Source organism: Bufo bufo, chromosome 2 (genome assembly GCF_905171765.1).
Source record: "Bufo bufo chromosome 2, aBufBuf1.1, whole genome shotgun sequence".
In the NCBI taxonomy this organism is placed as follows: Eukaryota; Metazoa; Chordata; class Amphibia; order Anura; family Bufonidae; genus Bufo; species Bufo bufo.
The window spans coordinates 830,589,138-830,610,195 of NC_053390.1; the positions used below are offsets into that span (position 1 = coordinate 830,589,138).

Sequence of the window (21,058 nt, forward strand, 5' to 3'; positions counted from 1 at the left end):
TCCTATCAGTGACTGACAGCTCTCTCTGTATAAACAGTCCAGGAGGTGGTCCTATCTGTGACTGACAGCTCTCTCTGTATACACAGTCCAGGAGGTGGTCCTATCAGTGACTGACAGCTCTCTCTGTATACACAGTCCAGGAGGTGGTCCTATCAGTGACTGACAGCTCTCTCTGTATACACAGTGTAGTAGGTGGTCCTATTAGTGACTGACAGCTCTTTCTGTATACACAGTCTAGGAGGTGTCCTATCAGTGACTGACAGCTCTCTCTGTATACACAGTCCAGGAGGTGGTCCTATCAGTGACTGACAGCTCTCTCTGCATACACAGTCCAGGAGGTGGTCCTATCAGTGACTGACAGCTCTCTGTATACACAGTCCAGGAGGTGGTCCTATCAGTGACTGATAGCCTTCTCTGTATACACAGTCCAGGTGGTGGTCCTATCAGTGACTGACAGCTCTCTCTGTATACAGAGTCCAGGAGGTGGTCCTATCAGTGACTGACATCTCTCTATGTATACACAGTCCAGGAGGTGTCCTATCAGTGACTGACAGCTCTCTCTGTATACACAGTCCAGGAGGTGTCCTATCAGTGACTGACAGCTCTCTATGTATACACAGTCCAGGAGGTGGTCCTATCAGTGACTGACAGCTATTTCTGTATACACAGTCCAGGAGGTGGTCCTATCAGTGACTGACAGCAATCTCTTTATACACAGTCCAGGTGGTGGTCCTATCAGTGACTGACAGCTCTCTCTGTATACAGAGTCCATTAGGTGGTCCTATCAGTGACTGACAGCTCTCTATGTATACACAGTCCAGGAGGTGGTCCTATCAGTGACTGACAGCTCTCTTTGTATACACAGTCCAGGAGGTGGTCCTATCAGTGACTGACAGCTCTCTCTGTATACACAGTCCAGGAGGTGGTCCTATCAGTGACTGACAGCTTTCTCTGTATACACAGTCCAGGAGGTGGTCCTAACAGTGACTGACAGCTCTCTCTGTATACACAGTCCAGGAGGTGGTCCTATCAGTGACTGACAGCTCTCTCTGTTTACACGGTCCAGGGGGTGGTCCGATCAGTGACTGACAGCTCTCTCTGTAAACACAGTCCAGGAGGTGGTCCTATCAGTGACTGACAGCTCTCTCTGTATACACAGTCCAGGAGGTGGTCCTATCAGTGACTGACAGCTCTCTCTGTATACACAGTCCAGGAGGTTGTCCTAACAGTGACTGACAGCTCTCTCTGTATACACAGTCCAGGAGGTGGTCCTATCAGTGACTGTTAGCCGTCTCTGTATACACAGTCCAGGTGGTGGTACTATCAGTGACTGACAGCTCTCTCTGTATACAGAGTCCAGGATGTGGTCCTATCAGTGACTGACAGCTCTCTATGTATACACAGTCCAGGAGGTGTCCTATCAGTGACTGACAGCTCTCTCTGTATACACGGTGCAGGAGGTGGTCCTATCACTGACTGACAGCTCTCTCTGTATACACAGTCCAGGAGGTGGTCCTATCAGTGACTGACAGCTCTCTCTGTATACACAGTCCAGGAGGTGGTCCTATCAGTGACTGACAGCTCTCTCTGTTTACACGGTCCAGGGGGTGGTCCGATCAGTGACTGACAGCTCTCTCTGTAAACACAGTCCAGGAGGTGGTCCTATCAGTGACTGACAGCTCTCTCTGTATACACAGTCCAGGAGGTGGTCCTATCAGTGACTGACAGCTCTCTCTGTATACACAGTCCAGGAGGTTGTCCTAACAGTGACTGACAGCTCTCTCTGTATACACAGTCCAGGAGGTGGTCCTATCAGTGACTGTTAGCCGTCTCTGTATACACAGTCCAGGTGGTGGTACTATCAGTGACTGACAGCTCTCTCTGTATACAGAGTCCAGGAGGTGGTCCTATCAGTGACTGACAGCTCTCTATGTATACACAGTCCAGGAGGTGTCCTATCAGTGACTGACAGCTCTCTCTGTATACACGGTGCAGGAGGTGGTCCTATCACTGACTGACAGCTCTCTCTGTATACACAGTCCAGGAGGTGGTCCTATCAGTAAATGACAGCTCTCTCTGTATACACGGTCCAGGAGGTGGTCCTATCACTGACTGACAGCTCTCTCTGTATACACAGTCCAGGAGGTGGTCCTATCAGTAAATGACAGCTCTCTGTATACACGGTCCAGGAGGTGGTCCTATCAGTGACTGACAGCTCTCTCTGTATACACGGTCCAGGAGGTGGTCCTATCAGTGACTGACAGCTCTCTGTATACACAGTACAGGAGGTGGTCCTATCAGTGACTGACAGCTCTCTGTATACACAGTCCAGGAGGTGGTCCTATCAGTGACTGACAGCTCTCTCTGTATACACGGTGCAGGTGGTTGTCCTATCAGTGACTAACAGATCTCTCTGTATACACAGTCCAGGAGGTGGTCCTATCAGTGACTGACAGCTCTCTCTGTATACACAGTCCAGGAGGTGGTCCTATCAGTGACTGACAGCTCTCTCTGTATACACAGTCCAGGAGGTGGTCCTATCTTTGACTGACAGCTCTCTCTGTATACACAGTCCAGGAGGTGGTCCTATCAGTGACTGATAGCCTTCTCTGTATACACAGTCCAGGTGGTGGTCCTATCAGTGACTGACAGCTCTCTCTGTATACAGAGTCCAGGAGGTGGTCCTATCAGTGACTGACAGCTCTCTATTTATACACAGTCCAGGAGGTGGTCCTATCAGTGACTGACAGCTCTATCTGTATAGAAAGTCCAGGTGGTGGTCCTATCAGTGACTGACAACTCTCTCTGTATACAGAGTCCAGGAGGGGGTCCTATCAATGACTGACAGCTCTCTCTGTATACACAGTCCAGGAGGTGTCCTATCAGTGACTGACAGCTCTCTATGTATACACAGTCCAGAAGGTGGTCCTATCAGTGACTGACAGCTCTATCTGTATATAAAGTCCAGATGGTGGTCCTATCAGTGACTGACAACTCTCTCTGTATACACAGTCCAGGAGGTGGTCCTATCAATGATTGACAGCTCTCTCTGTATACAGAGTCCAGGAGGGGGTCCTATCAATGACTGACAGCTCTCTCTGTATACACAGTCCAGGAGGGGTTCCTATCAATGACTGACAGCTCTCTCTGTATACACAATCCAGGAGGTGTTCCTATCAGTTACTGACAGCTCTCTTTGTATACACAGTCCAGGAGGTGTCCTATCAGTGACTGACAGCTCTCTCTGTATACACAGTCCAGGAGGTGGTCCTATCAGTGACTGACAGCTCTCTCTGTATACGCGGTGCAGGAGGTGGTCCTATCACGGACTGAAAGCTCTCTCTGTATACACAGTCCAGGAGGTGGTCCTATCAGTGACTGCCAACTCTCTCTGTATACGCAGTCCAGGAGGTAGTCCTATCAGTGACTGACAGCTCTTTCTGTATACACAGTCCAGGAGGTGGTCCTATCAGTGACTGACAGCTCTCTCTGTATACACAGTCCAGGAGGTGGTCCTATCAGTGACTGACAGCTCTCTCTTTATACACAGTCCAGTAGGTGGTCCTATCAGTGACTGACAGCTCTCTATGTATACACAGTCCAGGAGGTGGTCCTATCAGTGACTGACAGCTCTCTCTGTATACACAGTCCAGGAGGTGGTCCTATCAGTGAATGACAGCTCTCTCTGTATACACAGTCCAGGAGGTGGTCCTATCAGTGACGGACAGCTCTCTCTGTATACACAGTCCAGGAGGTTGTCATATCAGTGACTGACAGCTCTCTCTGTATACACAGTCCAGGTGGTTGTCCTATCAGTGACTGACAGATCTCTCTGTATACACAGTCCAGGAGGTGGTCCTATCAGTGACTGACATCTCTCTCTGTATACACAGTCCAGGAGGTGGTCCTATCAGTGACTGACAGCTCTCTCTGTATACACAGTCCAGGAGGTGGTCCTATCATTGACTGACAGCTCTCTCTGTATACACAGTCCAGGAGGTGGTCCTATCAGTGACTGACAGCTCTCTCTGTATACACAGTCCAGGAGGTGGTCCTATCAGTGACTGACAGCTCTCTCTGTATACACGGTGCAGGTGGTTGTCCTATCAGTGACTGACAGATCTCTCTGTATACACAGTCCAGGAGGTGGTCCTATCAGTGACTGACAGCTCTCTCTGTATACACAGTCCAGGAGGTGGTCCTATCTTTGACTGACAGCTCTCTCTGTATACACAGTCCAGGAGGTGGTCCTATCAGTGACTGATAGCCCTCTCTGTATACACAGTCCAGGTGGTGGTCCTATCAGTGACTGACAGCTCTCTCTGTATACAGAGTCCAGGAGGTGGTCCTATCAGTGACTGACAGCTCTCTATTTATACACAGTCCAGGAGGTGGTCCTATCAGTGACTGACAGCTCTATCTGTATAGAAAGTCCAGGTGGTGGTCCTATCAGTGACTGACAACTCTCTCTGTATACAGAGTCCAGGAGGGGGTCCTATCAATGACTGACAGCTCTCTCTGTATACACAGTCCAGGAGGTGTCCTATCAGTGACTGACAGCTCTCTATGTATACACAGTCCAGAAGGTGGTCCTATCAGTGACTGACAGCTCTATCTGTATATAAAGTCCAGGTGGTGGTCCTATCAGTGACTGACAACTCTCTCTGTATACACAGTCCAGGAGGTGGTCCTATCAATGATTGACAGCTCTCTCTGTATACAGAGTCCAGGAGGGGGTCCTATCAATGACTGACTGCTCTCTCTGTATACACAGTCCAGGAGGGGTTCCTATCAATGACTGACAGCTCTCTCTGTATACACAATCCAGGAGGTGTTCCTATCAGTTACTGACAGCTCTCTTTGTATACACAGTCCAGGAGGTGTCCTATCAGTGACTGACAGCTCTCTCTGTATACACAGTCCAGGAGGTGGTCCTATCAGTGACTGACAGCTCTCTCTGTATACGCGGTGCAGGAGGTGGTCCTATCACGGACTGAAAGCTCTCTCTGTATACACAGTCCAGGAGGTGGTCCTATCAGTGACTGCCAACTCTCTCTGTATACACAGTCCAGGAGGTAGTCCTATCAGTGACTGACAGCTCTTTCTGTATACACAGTCCAGGAGGTGGTCCTATCAGTGACTGACAGCTCTCTCTGTATACACAGTCCAGGAGGTGGTCCTATCAGTGACTGACAGCTCTCTCTTTATACACAGTCCAGTAGGTGGTCCTATCAGTGACTGACAGCTCTCTATGTATACACAGTCCAGGAGTTGGTCCTATCAGTGACTGACAGCTCTCTCTGTATACACAGTCCAGGAGGTGGTCCTATCAGTGAATGACAGCTCTCTCTGTATACACAGTCCAGGAGGTGGTCCTATCAGTGACGGACAGCTCTCTCTGTATACACAGTCCAGGAGGTTGTCCTATCAGTGACTGACAGCTCTCTCTGTATACACGGTGCAGGTGGTTGTCCTATCAGTGACTGACAGATCTCTCTGTATACACAGTCCAGGAGGTGGTCCTATCAGTGACTGACATCTCTCTCTGTATACACAGTCCAGGAGGTGGTCCTATCAGTGACTGACAGCTCTCTCTGTATACACAGTCCAGGAGGTGGTCCTATCATTGACTGACAGCTCTCTCTGTATACACAGTCCAGGAGGTGTCCTATCAGTGACTGACAGCTCTCTATGTATACACAGTCCAGAAGGTGGTCCTATCAGTGACTGACAGCTCTATCTGTATATAAAGTCCAGATGGTGGTCCTATCAGTGACTGACAACTCTCTCTGTATACACAGTCCAGGAGGTGGTCCTATCAATGATTGACAGCTCTCTCTGTATACAGAGTCCAGGAGGGGGTCCTATCAATGACTGACAGCTCTCTCTGTATACACAGTCCAGGAGGGGTTCCTATCAATGACTGACAGCTCTCTCTGTATACACAATCCAGGAGGTGTTCCTATCAGTTACTGACAGCTCTCTTTGTATACACAGTCCAGGAGGTGTCCTATCAGTGACTGACAGCTCTCTCTGTATACACAGTCCAGGAGGTGGTCCTATCAGTGACTGACAGCTCTCTCTGTATACGCGGTGCAGGAGGTGGTCCTATCACGGACTGAAAGCTCTCTCTGTATACACAGTCCAGGAGGTGGTCCTATCAGTGACTGCCAACTCTCTCTGTATACACAGTCCAGGAGGTAGTCCTATCAGTGACTGACAGCTCTCTCTGTATACACAGTCCAGGAGGTGGTCCTATCAGTGACTGACAGCTCTCTCTGTATACACAGTCCAGGAGGTGGTCCTATCAGTGACTGACAGCTCTCTCTTTATACACAGTCCAGTAGGTGGTCCTATCAGTGACTGACAGCTCTCTATGTATACACAGTCCAGGAGTTGGTCCTATCAGTGACTGACAGCTCTCTCTGTATACACAGTCCAGGAGGTGGTCCTATCAGTGAATGACAGCTCTCTCTGTATACACAGTCCAGGAGGTGGTCCTATCAGTGACGGACAGCTCTCTCTGTATACACAGTCCAGGAGGTTGTCATATCAGTGACTGACAGCTCTCTCTGTATACACAGTCCAGGTGGTTGTCCTATCAGTGACTGACAGATCTCTCTGTATACACAGTCCAGGAGGTGGTCCTATCAGTGACTGACATCTCTCTCTGTATACACAGTCCAGGAGGTGGTCCTATCAGTGACTGACAGCTCTCTCTGTATACACAGTCCAGGAGGTGGTCCTATCATTGACTGACAGCTCTCTCTGTATACACAGTCCAGGAGGTGGTCCTATCAGTGACTGACAGCTCTCTCTGTATACACAGTCCAGGAGGTGGTCCTATCAGTGACTGACAGCTCTCTCTGTATACACGGTGCAGGTGGTTGTCCTATCAGTGACTGACAGATCTCTCTGTATACACAGTCCAGGTGGTGGTCCTATCAGTGACTGACAGCTCTCTCTGTATACACAGTCCAGGAGGTGGTCCTATCAGTGACTGACAGCTCTCTCTGTATACACAGTCCAGGAGGTGGTCCTATCAGTGACTGACAGCTCTCTCTGTATACACAGTCCAGGAGGTGGTCCTATCAGTGACTGACAGCTCTCTCTGTATACACAGTCCAGGAGGTGGTCCTATCTTTGACTGACAGCTCTCTCTGTATACACAGTCCAGGAGGTGGTCCTATCAGTGACTGATAGCCTTCTCTGTATACACAGTCCAGGTGGTGGTCCTATCAGTGACTGACAGCTCTCTCTGTATACAGAGTCCAGGAGGTGGTCCTATCAGTGACTGACAGCTCTCTATGTATACACAGTCCAGGAGGTGGTCCTATCAGTGACTGACAGCTCTATCTGTATAGAAAGTCCAGGTGGTGGTCCTATCAGTGACTGACAACTCTCTCTGTATACAGAGTCCAGGAGGGGGTCCTATCAATGACTGACAGCTCTCTCTGTATACACAGTCCAGGAGGTGTCCTATCAGTGACTGACAGCTCTCTATGTATACACAGTCCAGAAGGTGGTCCTATCAGTGACTGACAGCTCTATCTGTATATAAAGTCCAGGTGGTGGTCCTATCAGTGACTGACAACTCTCTCTGTATACACAGTCCAGGAGGTGGTCCTATCAATGATTGACAGCTCTCTCTGTATACAGAGTCCAGGAGGGGGTCCTATCAATGACTGACTGCTCTCTCTGTATACACAGTCCAGGAGGGGTTCCTATCAATGACTGACAGCTCTCTCTGTATACACAATCCAGGAGGTGTTCCTATCAGTTACTGACAGCTCTCTTTGTATACACAGTCCAGGAGGTGTCCTATCAGTGACTGACAGCTCTCTCTGTATACACAGTCCAGGAGGTGGTCCTATCAGTGACTGACAGCTCTCTCTGTATACGCGGTGCAGGAGGTGGTCCTATCACGGACTGAAAGCTCTCTCTGTATACACAGTCCAGGAGGTGGTCCTATCAGTGACTGCCAACTCTCTCTGTATACACAGTCCAGGAGGTAGTCCTATCAGTGACTGACAGCTCTTTCTGTATACAAAGTCCAGGAGGTGGTCCTATCAGTGACTGACAGCTCTCTCTGTATACACAGTCCAGGAGGTGGTCCTATCAGTGACTGACAGCTCTCTCTTTATACACAGTCCAGTAGGTGGTCCTATCAGTGACTGACAGCTCTCTATGTATACACAGTCCAGGAGTTGGTCCTATCAGTGACTGACAGCTCTCTCTGTATACACAGTCCAGGAGGTGGTCCTATCAGTGACTGACAGCTCTCTCTGTATACACAGTCCAGGAGGTGGTCCTATCAGTGACGGACAGCTCTCTCTGTATACACAGTCCAGGAGGTTGTCCTATCAGTGACTGACAGCTCTCTCTGTATACACGGTGCAGGTGGTTGTCCTATCAGTGACTGACAGATCTCTCTGTATACACAGTCCAGGAGGTGGTCCTATCAGTGACTGACATCTCTCTCTGTATACACAGTCCAGGAGGTGGTCCTATCAGTGACTGACAGCTCTCTCTGTATACACAGTCCAGGAGGTGGTCCTATCATTGACTGACAGCTCTCTCTGTATACACAGTCCAGGAGGTGGTCCTATCAGTGACTGACAGCTCTCTCTGTATACACAGTCCAGGAGGTGGTCCTATCAGTGACTGACAGCTCTCTCTGTATACACAGTCCAGGAGGTGGTCCTATCAGTGACTGACAGCTCTCTCTGTATACACAGTCCAGGAGGTGGTCCTATCAGTGACTGACAGCTCTCTCTGTATACACAGTCCAGGAGGTGGTCCTATCATTGACTGACAGCTCTCTCTGTATACACAGTCCAGGAGGTGGTCCTATCAGTGACTGACAGCTCTCTCTGTATACACAGTCCAGGAGGTGGTCCTATCAGTGACTGACAGCTCTCTCTGTATACACAGTCCAGGAGGTAGTCCTATCAGTGACTGACAGCTCTCTCTGTATACACAGTCCAGGAGGTGGTCCTATCAGTGACTGACAGCTCTCTCTGTATAAACAGTCCAGGAGGTGGTCCTATCTGTGACTGACAGCTCTCTCTGTATACACAGTCCAGGAGGTGGTCCTATCAGTGACTGACAGCTCTCTCTGTATACACAGTCCAGGAGGTGGTCCTATCAGTGACTGACAGCTCTCTCTGTATACACAGTGTAGTAGGTGGTCCTATTAGTGACTGACAGCTCTTTCTGTATACACAGTCTAGGAGGTGTCCTATCAGTGACTGACAGCTCTCTCTGTATACACAGTCCAGGAGGTGGTCCTATCAGTGACTGACAGCTCTCTCTGCATACACAGTCCAGGAGGTGGTCCTATCAGTGACTGACAGCTCTCTGTATACACAGTCCAGGAGGTGGTCCTATCAGTGACTGATAGCCTTCTCTGTATACACAGTCCAGGTGGTGGTCCTATCAGTGACTGACAGCTCTCTCTGTATACAGAGTCCAGGAGGTGGTCCTATCAGTGACTGACATCTCTCTATGTATACACAGTCCAGGAGGTGTCCTATCAGTGACTGACAGCTCTCTCTGTATACACAGTCCAGGAGGTGTCCTATCAGTGACTGACAGCTCTCTATGTATACACAGTCCAGGAGGTGGTCCTATCAGTGACTGACAGCTATTTCTGTATACACAGTCCAGGAGGTGGTCCTATCAGTGACTGACAGCAATCTCTTTATACACAGTCCAGGTGGTGGTCCTATCAGTGACTGACAGCTCTCTCTGTATACAGAGTCCATTAGGTGGTCCTATCAGTGACTGACAGCTCTCTATGTATACACAGTCCAGGAGGTGGTCCTATCAGTGACTGACAGCTCTCTTTGTATACACAGTCCAGGAGGTGGTCCTATCAGTGACTGACAGCTCTCTCTGTATACACAGTCCAGGAGGTGGTCCTATCAGTGACTGACAGCTTTCTCTGTATACACAGTCCAGGAGGTGGTCCTAACAGTGACTGACAGCTCTCTCTGTATACACAGTCCAGGAGGTGGTCCTATCAGTGACTGACAGCTCTCTCTGTTTACACGGTCCAGGGGGTGGTCCGATCAGTGACTGACAGCTCTCTCTGTAAACACAGTCCAGGAGGTGGTCCTATCAGTGACTGACAGCTCTCTCTGTATACACAGTCCAGGAGGTGGTCCTATCAGTGACTGACAGCTCTCTCTGTATACACAGTCCAGGAGGTTGTCCTAACAGTGACTGACAGCTCTCTCTGTATACACAGTCCAGGAGGTGGTCCTATCAGTGACTGTTAGCCGTCTCTGTATACACAGTCCAGGTGGTGGTACTATCAGTGACTGACAGCTCTCTCTGTATACAGAGTCCAGGATGTGGTCCTATCAGTGACTGACAGCTCTCTATGTATACACAGTCCAGGAGGTGTCCTATCAGTGACTGACAGCTCTCTCTGTATACACGGTGCAGGAGGTGGTCCTATCACTGACTGACAGCTCTCTCTGTATACACAGTCCAGGAGGTGGTCCTATCAGTGACTGACAGCTCTCTCTGTATACACAGTCCAGGAGGTGGTCCTATCAGTGACTGACAGCTCTCTCTGTTTACACGGTCCAGGGGGTGGTCCGATCAGTGACTGACAGCTCTCTCTGTAAACACAGTCCAGGAGGTGGTCCTATCAGTGACTGACAGCTCTCTCTGTATACACAGTCCAGGAGGTGGTCCTATCAGTGACTGACAGCTCTCTCTGTATACACAGTCCAGGAGGTTGTCCTAACAGTGACTGACAGCTCTCTCTGTATACACAGTCCAGGAGGTGGTCCTATCAGTGACTGTTAGCCGTCTCTGTATACACAGTCCAGGTGGTGGTACTATCAGTGACTGACAGCTCTCTCTGTATACAGAGTCCAGGAGGTGGTCCTATCAGTGACTGACAGCTCTCTATGTATACACAGTCCAGGAGGTGTCCTATCAGTGACTGACAGCTCTCTCTGTATACACGGTGCAGGAGGTGGTCCTATCACTGACTGACAGCTCTCTCTGTATACACAGTCCAGGAGGTGGTCCTATCAGTAAATGACAGCTCTCTCTGTATACACGGTCCAGGAGGTGGTCCTATCAGTGACTGACAGCTCTCTCTGTATACACGGTCCAGGAGGTGGTCCTATCAGTGACTGACAGCTCTCTGTATACACAGTACAGGAGGTGGTCCTATCAGTGACTGACAGCTCTCTGTATACACAGTCCAGGAGGTGGTCCTATCAGTGACTGACAACTCTCTCTGCATACACAGTCCAGGAGGTGGTCCTATCAGTGACTGACAGCTCTCTCTGTATACAGAGTCCAGGAGGTGGTCCTATCAGTGACTGACAGCTCTCTCTGTATACACCCTCCAGGTGGTTGTCCTATCAGTGACTGACAACTCTCTCTGCATACACAGTCCAGGAGGTGGTCCTATCAGTGACTGACAGCTCTCTCTGTATACAGAGTCCAGGAGGTGGTCCTATCAGTGACTGACAGCTCTCTCTGTATACACAGTCCAGGAGGTGGTCCTATCAGTGACTGACAGTTCTATCTGTATACACAGTCCAGGAGGTGGTCCTATCAGTGACTGACAGCTCTCTCTGTATACACAGTCCAGGAGGTAGTCCTATCAGTGACTGACAGCTCTCTCTGTATACACAGTCCAGGAGGTGTTCCTATCAGTGACTGACAGCTCTCTCTGTATACACAGTCCAGGAGGTGGTCCTTTCAGTGACTCACAGCTCTCTCTGTATACACAGTCCAGGAGGTGGTCCTATCAGTGACTGACAGCTCTCTCTGTATACACAGTCCAGGAGGTGGTCCTATCAGTGACTGAAAGCTCTTTCTGTATACACAGTCCAGGAGGTGTCCTATCAGTGACTGACAGCTCTCTCTGTATACAGAGTCCAGGAGGTGGTCCTATCAGTGACTGACAGCTCTTTCTGTATACACAGTCCAGGAGGTGTCCTATCAGTGACTGACAGCTCTCTCTGTATACACAGTCTAAGAGGTGGTCCTATCAGTGACTGACAGCTCTCTCTGTATACACGGTGCAGGTGGTTGTCCTATCAGTGACTGACAGATCTCTCTGTATACACAGTCCAGAAGGTGGTCCTATCAGTGACTGACATCTCTCTCTGTATACACAGTCTAGGAGGTGGTCCTATCAGTGACTGACAACTCTCTCTGTATACACAGTCCAGGAGGTGGTTGTAACGGTCGCGTACACACACACACAGGGGGTAAGGGAAGTGACCACTGCGCTCCACCCTTACCACTGGCCCTGCCTACTTGCCTCGCGAGTCCTAATGACAGGGGACAACTGGACGGCAATCCCTAATTTGGAATTAGTGCAGGGATGACAGACAGACAAACAACAGGACTTGAACGGACCGAGTCAATACCAGGAAAGCTACAAAGTACAAAGGATTAAGCAAAGAATGGTCAGGAGAAGCCGGGGTCAAATACCAGGAGAGCAGAGAAGTACAAGAGGAGTTCTAAAAGAGTAGTCAGGTGGGAGCCGAGGTCACAATACCAGGACGTATGCGCAGTACAGGAGGATCAGGCAAAAGGATGGTCAAGGAACAGGATCAGGTAAGTATTCAGCAGTCCAACTAATAGCCAGGAACCTAGAAATTAACAGGCAACCTGTAGCCAGCAGGCTGCCTGTATTTATAGTGGGGAGTGAGGGTCATATGACGTGGCCAACGTCACATGACCGACAGACCAACCAGTCGAGCACCGAGTGAACAGCTCGGCGCTCAAGGCAGACTTAGGAGCAGGGAGCCACCCAGCTAGTAAAGCCGCCCTGGGAATGAGGTCAAACACAGATCCTCATTCCCAAAGCTAAGCAACAGGTCTGTGGGCGATGGGGGACTGAGTGCACCTTCGGAACCCCGTGACAGTACCCCCCCTTTTACGAGTGGCCACCGGACCCAAGACTTCAGGCGATGGCTTTTCAGGGTGTTCTAAATGAAATTTACGAACAAGTCTAGGAGCATGAACCTCCCTGGCAGGTACCCAAGATCTCTCTTCAGGTCCATACCCCTTCCAGTGAATCAGGTACTGCAAGGAATTACGCACCTTCCGGACATCCACTATTTTAGACACCACATACTCGACAGCATCATTAACAAGAACCGGCGGAGGTGAGGCTTTTGATGGTACTACCGGTTCAAAATATTTTTTAAGCAGAGATTTATGGAACACATTATGAATGTGGAATGACTCGGGCAGCTCCAACCTAAAAGATACCGGGTTAATCACTTCCGTGATCTTATATGGTCCAATAAAACGAGGAGCAAATTTTTTAGAAGTTACCTTGAGAGATAGATTCTTGGAGGACAACCATACTTTATCCCCAACCTGAAAGTTTACCCCCCTTGAACGTCTCCTATCGGCCTTGAGTTTCTGAGAACATTGAGCCTTTTCTAGGTTCGATTGAACCCGGGCCCAAACTGTGCACAGTTCGGAGGAGAGTTTATCCGCTTCAGGGTTAGAGGAGGAGACGGACGACCCAGAATGAAAACGGGGATGGAAACCATGGTTACAAAAGAAAGGGGAGACCCCAGCAGAAGAATTGACACGGTTATTCAAAGCAAATTCAGCCAATGGAAGAAATTTCACCCATAATTGCTGGTCATCAGCAACATACGACCTCAAGAATTGTTCGACAGACTGATTAAGGCGTTCAGTCTGCCCATTACTCTCAGGGTGGTAGGCAGAGGAAAAAGACAATGAAATTTTACATTTTTGACAGAAGGCCCTCCAGAATTTGGACACAAACTGCACACCCCTGTCAGAAACAATATTTTCCGGGATACCATGCAATCGAACAATTTCTTTCACAAAAATAGACGCCAGGGTTTTGGCATTCGGGAGTTTAGACAGGGGAATAAAATGTACCATCTTGCTAAACCTATCCACCACTACCCACACTACAGTCTTACCCTCCGCCGGCGGTAGGTCAGTTATAAAGTCCATCGAGATATGGGACCAGGGTCTACTGGGAATGGGTAAGGGTCGTAGGTTACCAGCAGGGCGAGTCCTAGGTGTCTTGGACCTGGCACAAACCTCACAGGCTGACACATAGGACTTGACATCCCTAGTTAGAGTGGGCCACCAATAAGATCTAGAAACCAGATCCTTAGTGCCCTCAACACCCGGATGTCCACAAAAGGCAGAATCGTGACACTCACCCAACAGCTGGAGACGAAATTGTACGGGAACAAACAACTTATCTGTTGGGGTGGATACCGGTGCCAGATGTTGTTCCGACCTAATGCGAGCCGAGATATCCTGGGTAAGAGCTGCTAAGAAGATTTTTGCTGGTAGGATGGATTCAGGTGGTACCTCAGTAGGTTGAAAAGCCTGGAAGCTCCGAGATAATGCGTCCGCCTTCACATTTTTACTTCCCGGCCTGAACGTGATGGAAAAATCAAAACGAGTAAAAAACAGAGCCCATCTGGCTTGACGGGGATTCAACCTCTTAGCAGACTCGAGGAACATAAGGTTTTTATGGTCAGTGACAACAGTTACACAATGCCTTGCCCCCTCCAGAAAATGCCTCCACTCCTCAAATGCCCATTTAATGGCCAGCAGCTCCCTATTCCCTATGTCGTAGTTTCTCTCCGTGGGAGAGAATTTCCTGGAGAAGAAGGCACATGGTCTCAGATTAGTGAGGCTAGCAGGACCTTGTGAAAGGACTGCTCCTGCGCCGTCCTTGGACGCATCCACCTCCACAATAAAAGGTTTCTCCTGATCAGGCTGGATCAGAATGGGAGCGCTACTGAATGCCTTTTTTAATTTTTCAAATGAAGAAATGGCCCCAGTAGACCAATTCTCCAAATCCGCCCCTTTCTTAGTAATGTCGGTCAACGGTTTAGCAATTACGGAAAAATTCATAATAAATTTACGATAGTAATTGGCGAAACCTAAGAACCGTTGTAAGGCCTTTAAGGATGAAGGTCTTACCCATTCCTTAATTGCTAGTACCTTACCAGGATCCATCTTGAAGGCGTGAGGAGTCAGAACATGCCCTAGAAACAGAATCTCCTGCACACCAAAGACACATTTCTCTTGATTAGCGGATAGCTGATTCTCCCTCCACACCTCTAATACTTGTCTAACATGAGACACATGGGATTCGAAGTCAGGAGAGAATATCAAAATGTCGTCAAGATAGACAATAACAAATTTACCTAAGAACTCCCTAAGAATGTCATTCATGAAGTTTTGGAACACAGCTGGGGCATTGCTGAGTCCAAAAGGCATCACCTGATATTCAAATTGTCCTACCGGAGTATTGAACGCCGTCTTCCATTCGTCTCCCTCCTTGATTCGGATTAGATTGTATGCCCCTTTCAGGTCAATTTTGGAAAACCAGGTTGCCCCCAGGACCTGGTTAAATAAATCCGGAATCAATGGGAGGGAGTATCTATTCTGGACAGTGATTTTATTTAATCGATACATGGCCTAAGACCACCATCTTTTTTCTTAACGAAGAAAAACCCCGCCCCCATAGGAGAGACAGAAGGTCTAATATGCCCTTTACCAAGGCTCTCCTTAATATAATCTTCCATGGCCTTGCGTTCGGGCATAGAAAGATTATAAATTCGTCTTTTAGGAAACTTGGCCCCCTCTACTAACTCTATAGTACAATCATAAGGTCTATGGGGGGGGGGTAGAACCTCCGGGGTTGCTGATGAGAATACATCAGAATATTCTCTAACAACAGAGGGTAAAGTATCAGACTTTACTGAGACCCCAGCCTGTACCACGGACAGGCACGAGTCACACTTAGGCCCCCATCTCACCAACTCCCCATTGGACCAATCTATAGTGGGGTTATGTAGTCGGAGCCAAGGCAACCCTAGTACCACCTCAGTAGGTTCTCCAGGACTAGAAGCGAACATCTCTCTGAGTGGCACACACCAACGGTTAGAGAAATCTCTGAGGTACATAAGCTCACCGTACCATCAATAAGAGGAGTAGCATCAATAGCCATGACATGGATAGGAGTTGGTAAGGCAAACATAGGAATACCCAATCTTACAGCATACTCAGAGTCAATAAAGCTAGCCGCTGAGCCAGAATCAATAAAGGCCTTACCCGGCCATTTATCTACTCCCAGAGAAATTGTAATGGGTACCGAAAGCTTACATTTAGAAAATTCAGGGTGTACCTGGTCTTTAGGTTGCCTTGCCTTAGGAGACTTGACAGAGAGGACCTTCTTAGGACACTGGTTGATCCAATGGTCAGAATCTCCACAGTAAAAGCATTCTCCACGTCTGCGGCGAAGATTCCCTCGGGTCATGCCAACCTGCATGGGTTCCTCGGTGGAGACCTCAGCATTGTCTCTGGGATAGGCCTCTGGCTGGACCACCATCTGGGAAGAGAACTGTTGTTCCTGTCGTCTCTCTCTAACCCGTCGGTCAAGTCGGACAACAAGGGTCATCATCTCCTCTAAGGTCTCTGGAAGTTGATAACTGACCAGAAGATCCTTTAATTTATCAGACAGACCTGACCTGAACTGACTCTTCAGGGCTGGTTCGTTCCATCCTGAGGGGACACACCACCTTCTGAATTGGGTGCAATAATCCTCCGCTGGTAAATTGCCCTGAACCAGTGCCTTTAGAGCCGTCTCGGCTACTAGAGCCCTGTCTGGTTCATCATAGAGGGTACCTAGGGCCTGAAAGAACCCCTCCACAGAATATAAACAACTGGCGCCAGCAGGTAAAGAGAACGCCCAGTCCTGGGGATCACCCTGTAATCGGGAAATGATAATGCCCACGCGTTGACTCTCGGGCCCAGAGGACACGGGGCGCAAACGGAAGTAAAGTTTGCAACTCTCCTTAAAAGAGAGTAACTTCTTCCGGTCTCCAGAAAAGGTTTCTGGGAGCTTAATCTGGGGCTCAAAATGCGGACTGGAGGCCTGAGGAGTGGAAGAGCCTTGCCCTAACTCAAAAGAGCTGAGTATTTCCCCTAACTCCTGCACCATCTGCGTCAGATTAGAGACATGGTCAGTCAGGGTCACCAGAGGATTCATAATACAGTGGTTATTGGGCCTGTTAATCTGTAACGGTCGCGTACACACACACACAGGGGGGAAGGGAAGTGACCACTGCGCTCCACCCTTACCCCTGGCCCTGCCTACTTGCCTCGCGAGTCCTAATGACAGGGGACAACTGGACGGCAATCCCTAACTTGGAATAAGTGCAGGGATGACAGACAGACAAACAACAGGACGTGAACGGACCGAGTCAATACCAGGAAAGCTAAAAAGTACAAAGGATTAAGCAAAGAATGGTCAGGAGAAGCCGGGGTCAAATACCAGGAGAGCAGAGAAGTACAAGAGGAGTCCTAAGAGAGTAGTCAGGTGGGAGCCGAGGTCACAATACCAGGACGGATGCGCAGTACAGGAGGATCAGGCAAAAGGATGGTCAAGGAACAGGATCAGGTGAGTATTCAGCAGTCCAACAAATAGCCAGGAACCTAGAAATTAACAGGCAACCTGTAGCCAGCAGGCTGCCTGTATTTATAGTGGGGAGTGAGGGTCATGTGACGTGGCCAGCGTCACATGACCGACAGACCAACCAGTCGAGCACCGAGTGATCAGCTCGGCGCTCAAGGCAGACTTAGGAGCAGGGAGCCACCCAGCTAGTAAAGCCGCCCTAGGAATTCCCAAAGCTAAGCAACAGGTCTGCGGGCGATGGGGGACCGAGTGCACCTTCGGAACCCCGTGACAGTGGTCCTATCAGTGACTGACAGCTCTCTCTGTATGCACAGTCCAGGAGGTGGTCCTATCAGTGACTGACAGCTCTCTCTGTATACACAGTCCAGGAGGTGTCCTATCAGTGACTGACAGCTCTTTCTGTATACACAGTCCAGGAGGTGGTCCTATCAGTGACTGACAGCTCTCTCTGTATACACAGTCCAGGAGGTGGTCCTATCAGTGACTGACAGCTCTCTCTGTATACACAGTCCAGGAGGTGGTCCTATCAGTGACTGACAGCTCTCTCTGTATACACAGTCCAGGAGGTGGTCCTATCAGTGACTGACAGCTCTCTCTGTATACGCAGTCCAGGAGGTGGTCCTATCAGTGACTGACAGCTCTCTCTGTATACGCAGTCCAGGAGGTGGTCCTATCAGTGACTGACAGCTCTCTCTGTATACACAGTCCAGGAGGTGGTCCTACCAGTGACTGACAGCTCTCTCTGTATACACAGTCCAGGAGGTGGTCCTATCAGTGACTGACAGCTCTCTCTGTATACACAGTCCAGGAGGTGGTCCTATCAGTGACTGACAGCTCTCTCTGTATACACAGTCCAGGAGGTGGTCCTATCAGTGACTGATAGCCTTCTCTGTATACACAGTCCAGGAGGTGGACCTATCAGTGACTGACAGCTCTCTCTGTATACACAGTCCAGGAGGTGGTCCTATCAGTGACTGACAGCTCTCTCTGTATACACAGTCCAGGAGGTGGTCCTATCAGTGACTGACAGCTCTCTCTGTATACACAGTCCAGGAGGTGGTCCTATCAGTGACTGACAGCTCTCTCTGTATACACAGTCCAGGAGGTGGTCCTATCAGTGACTGACAGCTCTCTCTGTATACACAGTCCAGGAGGTGGTCCTATCAGTGACTGACAGCTCTCTCTGTATACGCAGTCCAGGAGGTGGTCCTATCAGTGACTGACAGCTCTCTCTGTATACGCAGTCCAGGAGGTGGTCCTATCAGTGACTGACAGCTCTCTCTGTATACACAGTCCAGGAGGTGGTCCTACCAGTGACTGACAGCTCTCTCTGTATACACAGTCCAGGAGGTGGTCCTATCAGTGATTGACAGCTCTCTCTGTATACACAGTCCAGGAGGTGGTCCTATCAGTGACTGACAGCTCTCTCTGTATACACAGTCCAGGAGGTGGTCCTATCAGTGACTGACAGCTCTCTCTGTATACACAGTCCAGGAGGTGGTCCTATCAGTGACTGACAGCTCTCTCTGTATACACGGTCCAGGAGGTGGTCCTATCAGTGACTGACAGCTCTCTCTGTATACACAGTTATAGAGGGAAGGCTGTCAGTCACTGATTTGGCCGACTTTTCGACTTCGAAGCCCAGAATGAGCAGGATCTTAAATGAATAAAAACCAGGTTCTACTGAATCTCTTCCCACAATACTATATTCATCCATCTGCTCAGCTCCTCCTGCTCTATAACACCCTGCCTGCTGCTCAGACACCCTGTTCAATGTGACAGGTTCCTATCCGCTCTGAAGATCAGGACGTATTGACCCTGCAGGAGGACAAAACAACAGAGTGCTTAAAGTGGTTGTGCTCGAAAATGATGTTGACATCGCAGGAGCCCAGAGGAGCATCGCAGGCCGGGAGAAGGAGGAGTGGGCAAGTAATCTTCCCTTTACCAATTCTCCTTCCCCGCGTTCTTGCACAACGCCTTCAACCCCTTGAAGTTTACTTTACATATGTTCAGGTCTGCATTGTAATGGCTTTGATTTGATTGTCTGATAGGACGCTGCAATTCTCCGACCTGGGCTGTCACCATGTCAATGTGACTAAGACCTGAGATGAATTTGTCCTTATTGCTAAAAAGTCACACGTCAACGCAATATTTTAAGGGGTCAAATCGAAGGAAAGTCATTTCGTTTCAGCGCGATCTATTTTCCCTACAATATATCACTCAGCAAATATCAGGATAACAGGTGCATTCAGAAAAGCCGCACAGCAGCAAAAAGAGGACACGAAACGTCTCAAACTTTATGACTCAACACAATAGAATGTTCTCTCCTCGAGGAATGGAAGTCAGGTACAGAAAAGGCAGTACACACCATCAGGAAAGGGGCAGTGCTCAGACAGGGGCGGGGAATGAAGCTTAGAAAAGAGGCCGAGAGAGCGAACAGAAGTCACAGCGTAGACAGCACGAGAGTGATCAACATGGGGAGAGCTCTGCTGATACTACTGATCGCCACAGTGTGTGAGTACCGGCTGCAGGATCAGCCCATCTACATTGCATGTATTATTATAGCTTGTCTTACATAGGACTGCAGGTAACATCTACTATATTATCTGTACTCAGAGAGTTGTCACTGTGTTATATGTGGAGTTACATAGGACTGCAGGTGACATCTACTACATTATCTGTACTCAGAGAGTTATCACTGTGTTATCTGTGGTTTTACATAGGACTGCAGGTGATATCTACTACATTATCTGTACTCAGAGAGTTATCACTGTGTTATCTGTGGTGTTACATAGGACTGCAGGTGACATCTACTACATTATCTGTACTCAGTGAGTTATCACTGTGTTATCTGTGGTTTTACATAGGACTGCAGGTGATATCTACTACATTTTCTGTACTCAGAGTTATCACTGTGTTATCTGTGATGTTACATAGGACTGCAGGTGACATCTACTACATTATCTGTAGTCAGAGAGTTATCACTGTGTTATCTGTGGTGTTACATAGGACTGCAGATGACATCTACTACATTATCTGTAGTCAGAGAGTTATCACTGTGTTATCTGTGGTGTTACATAGGACTGCAGGTGACATCTACTACATTATCTGTACTCAGAGAGTTATCACTGTGTTATCTGTGGTGTTACATAGGACTGCAGGTGACATCTACCACATTATCTGTAGAGTCCATTCACATGTCCAGTGTTGCTTATTGTGGTTGTGTGAGGTCTTGTCACAGTCTCTGAGGTGCTGATAAGGCCTCATTCACACGTCAGTGTTCGGTCAGTGATTTTGAGCCAAGACCAGGTGCGGCTCTATGCACAGAACAGGTGCAGTTCTTATGTCTGTGGAGGCTCCAGTCCTGGTTTTGGCTCCAATCACTGATGTGTGAATGAGGCTTAAAGCAGTGAGATCTCTGTGATCAATCCTATCTGTGGCCATGCAGTATATGTTTCACAGGTTTCCTGTGCTACAAATATATATATATATTTTTTTTTCACATTTCCTTAGTTAATTACTTTTAGCCTGCTGGGGATTCCTGCTGTGTTGCGCTCCACCAGTGATCTGTGTTGGGCT

General features: G+C 48.9%; 1 protein-coding gene across 5 annotated transcripts in view; it reads left to right on the forward strand.

Annotated features, from left to right (window-relative positions):
* The first annotated feature begins 19,564 nt into the window (after window positions 1-19,564).
* LOC120990516 overlaps window positions 19,565-21,058 on the forward strand; it is a 57,032-nt gene continuing 55,538 nt past the window's right edge. For 4 of the 5 annotated variants that reach the window (XM_040419378.1, XM_040419379.1, XM_040419382.1 and 1 more), the window contains exon 1: window positions 19,565-19,993. In XM_040419378.1, the coding sequence (XP_040275312.1) occupies window positions 19,885-19,993 (109 nt within the window). In that variant the 5' untranslated portion in view covers window positions 19,565-19,884. The other variant, XM_040419380.1, reaches the window with a different exon arrangement.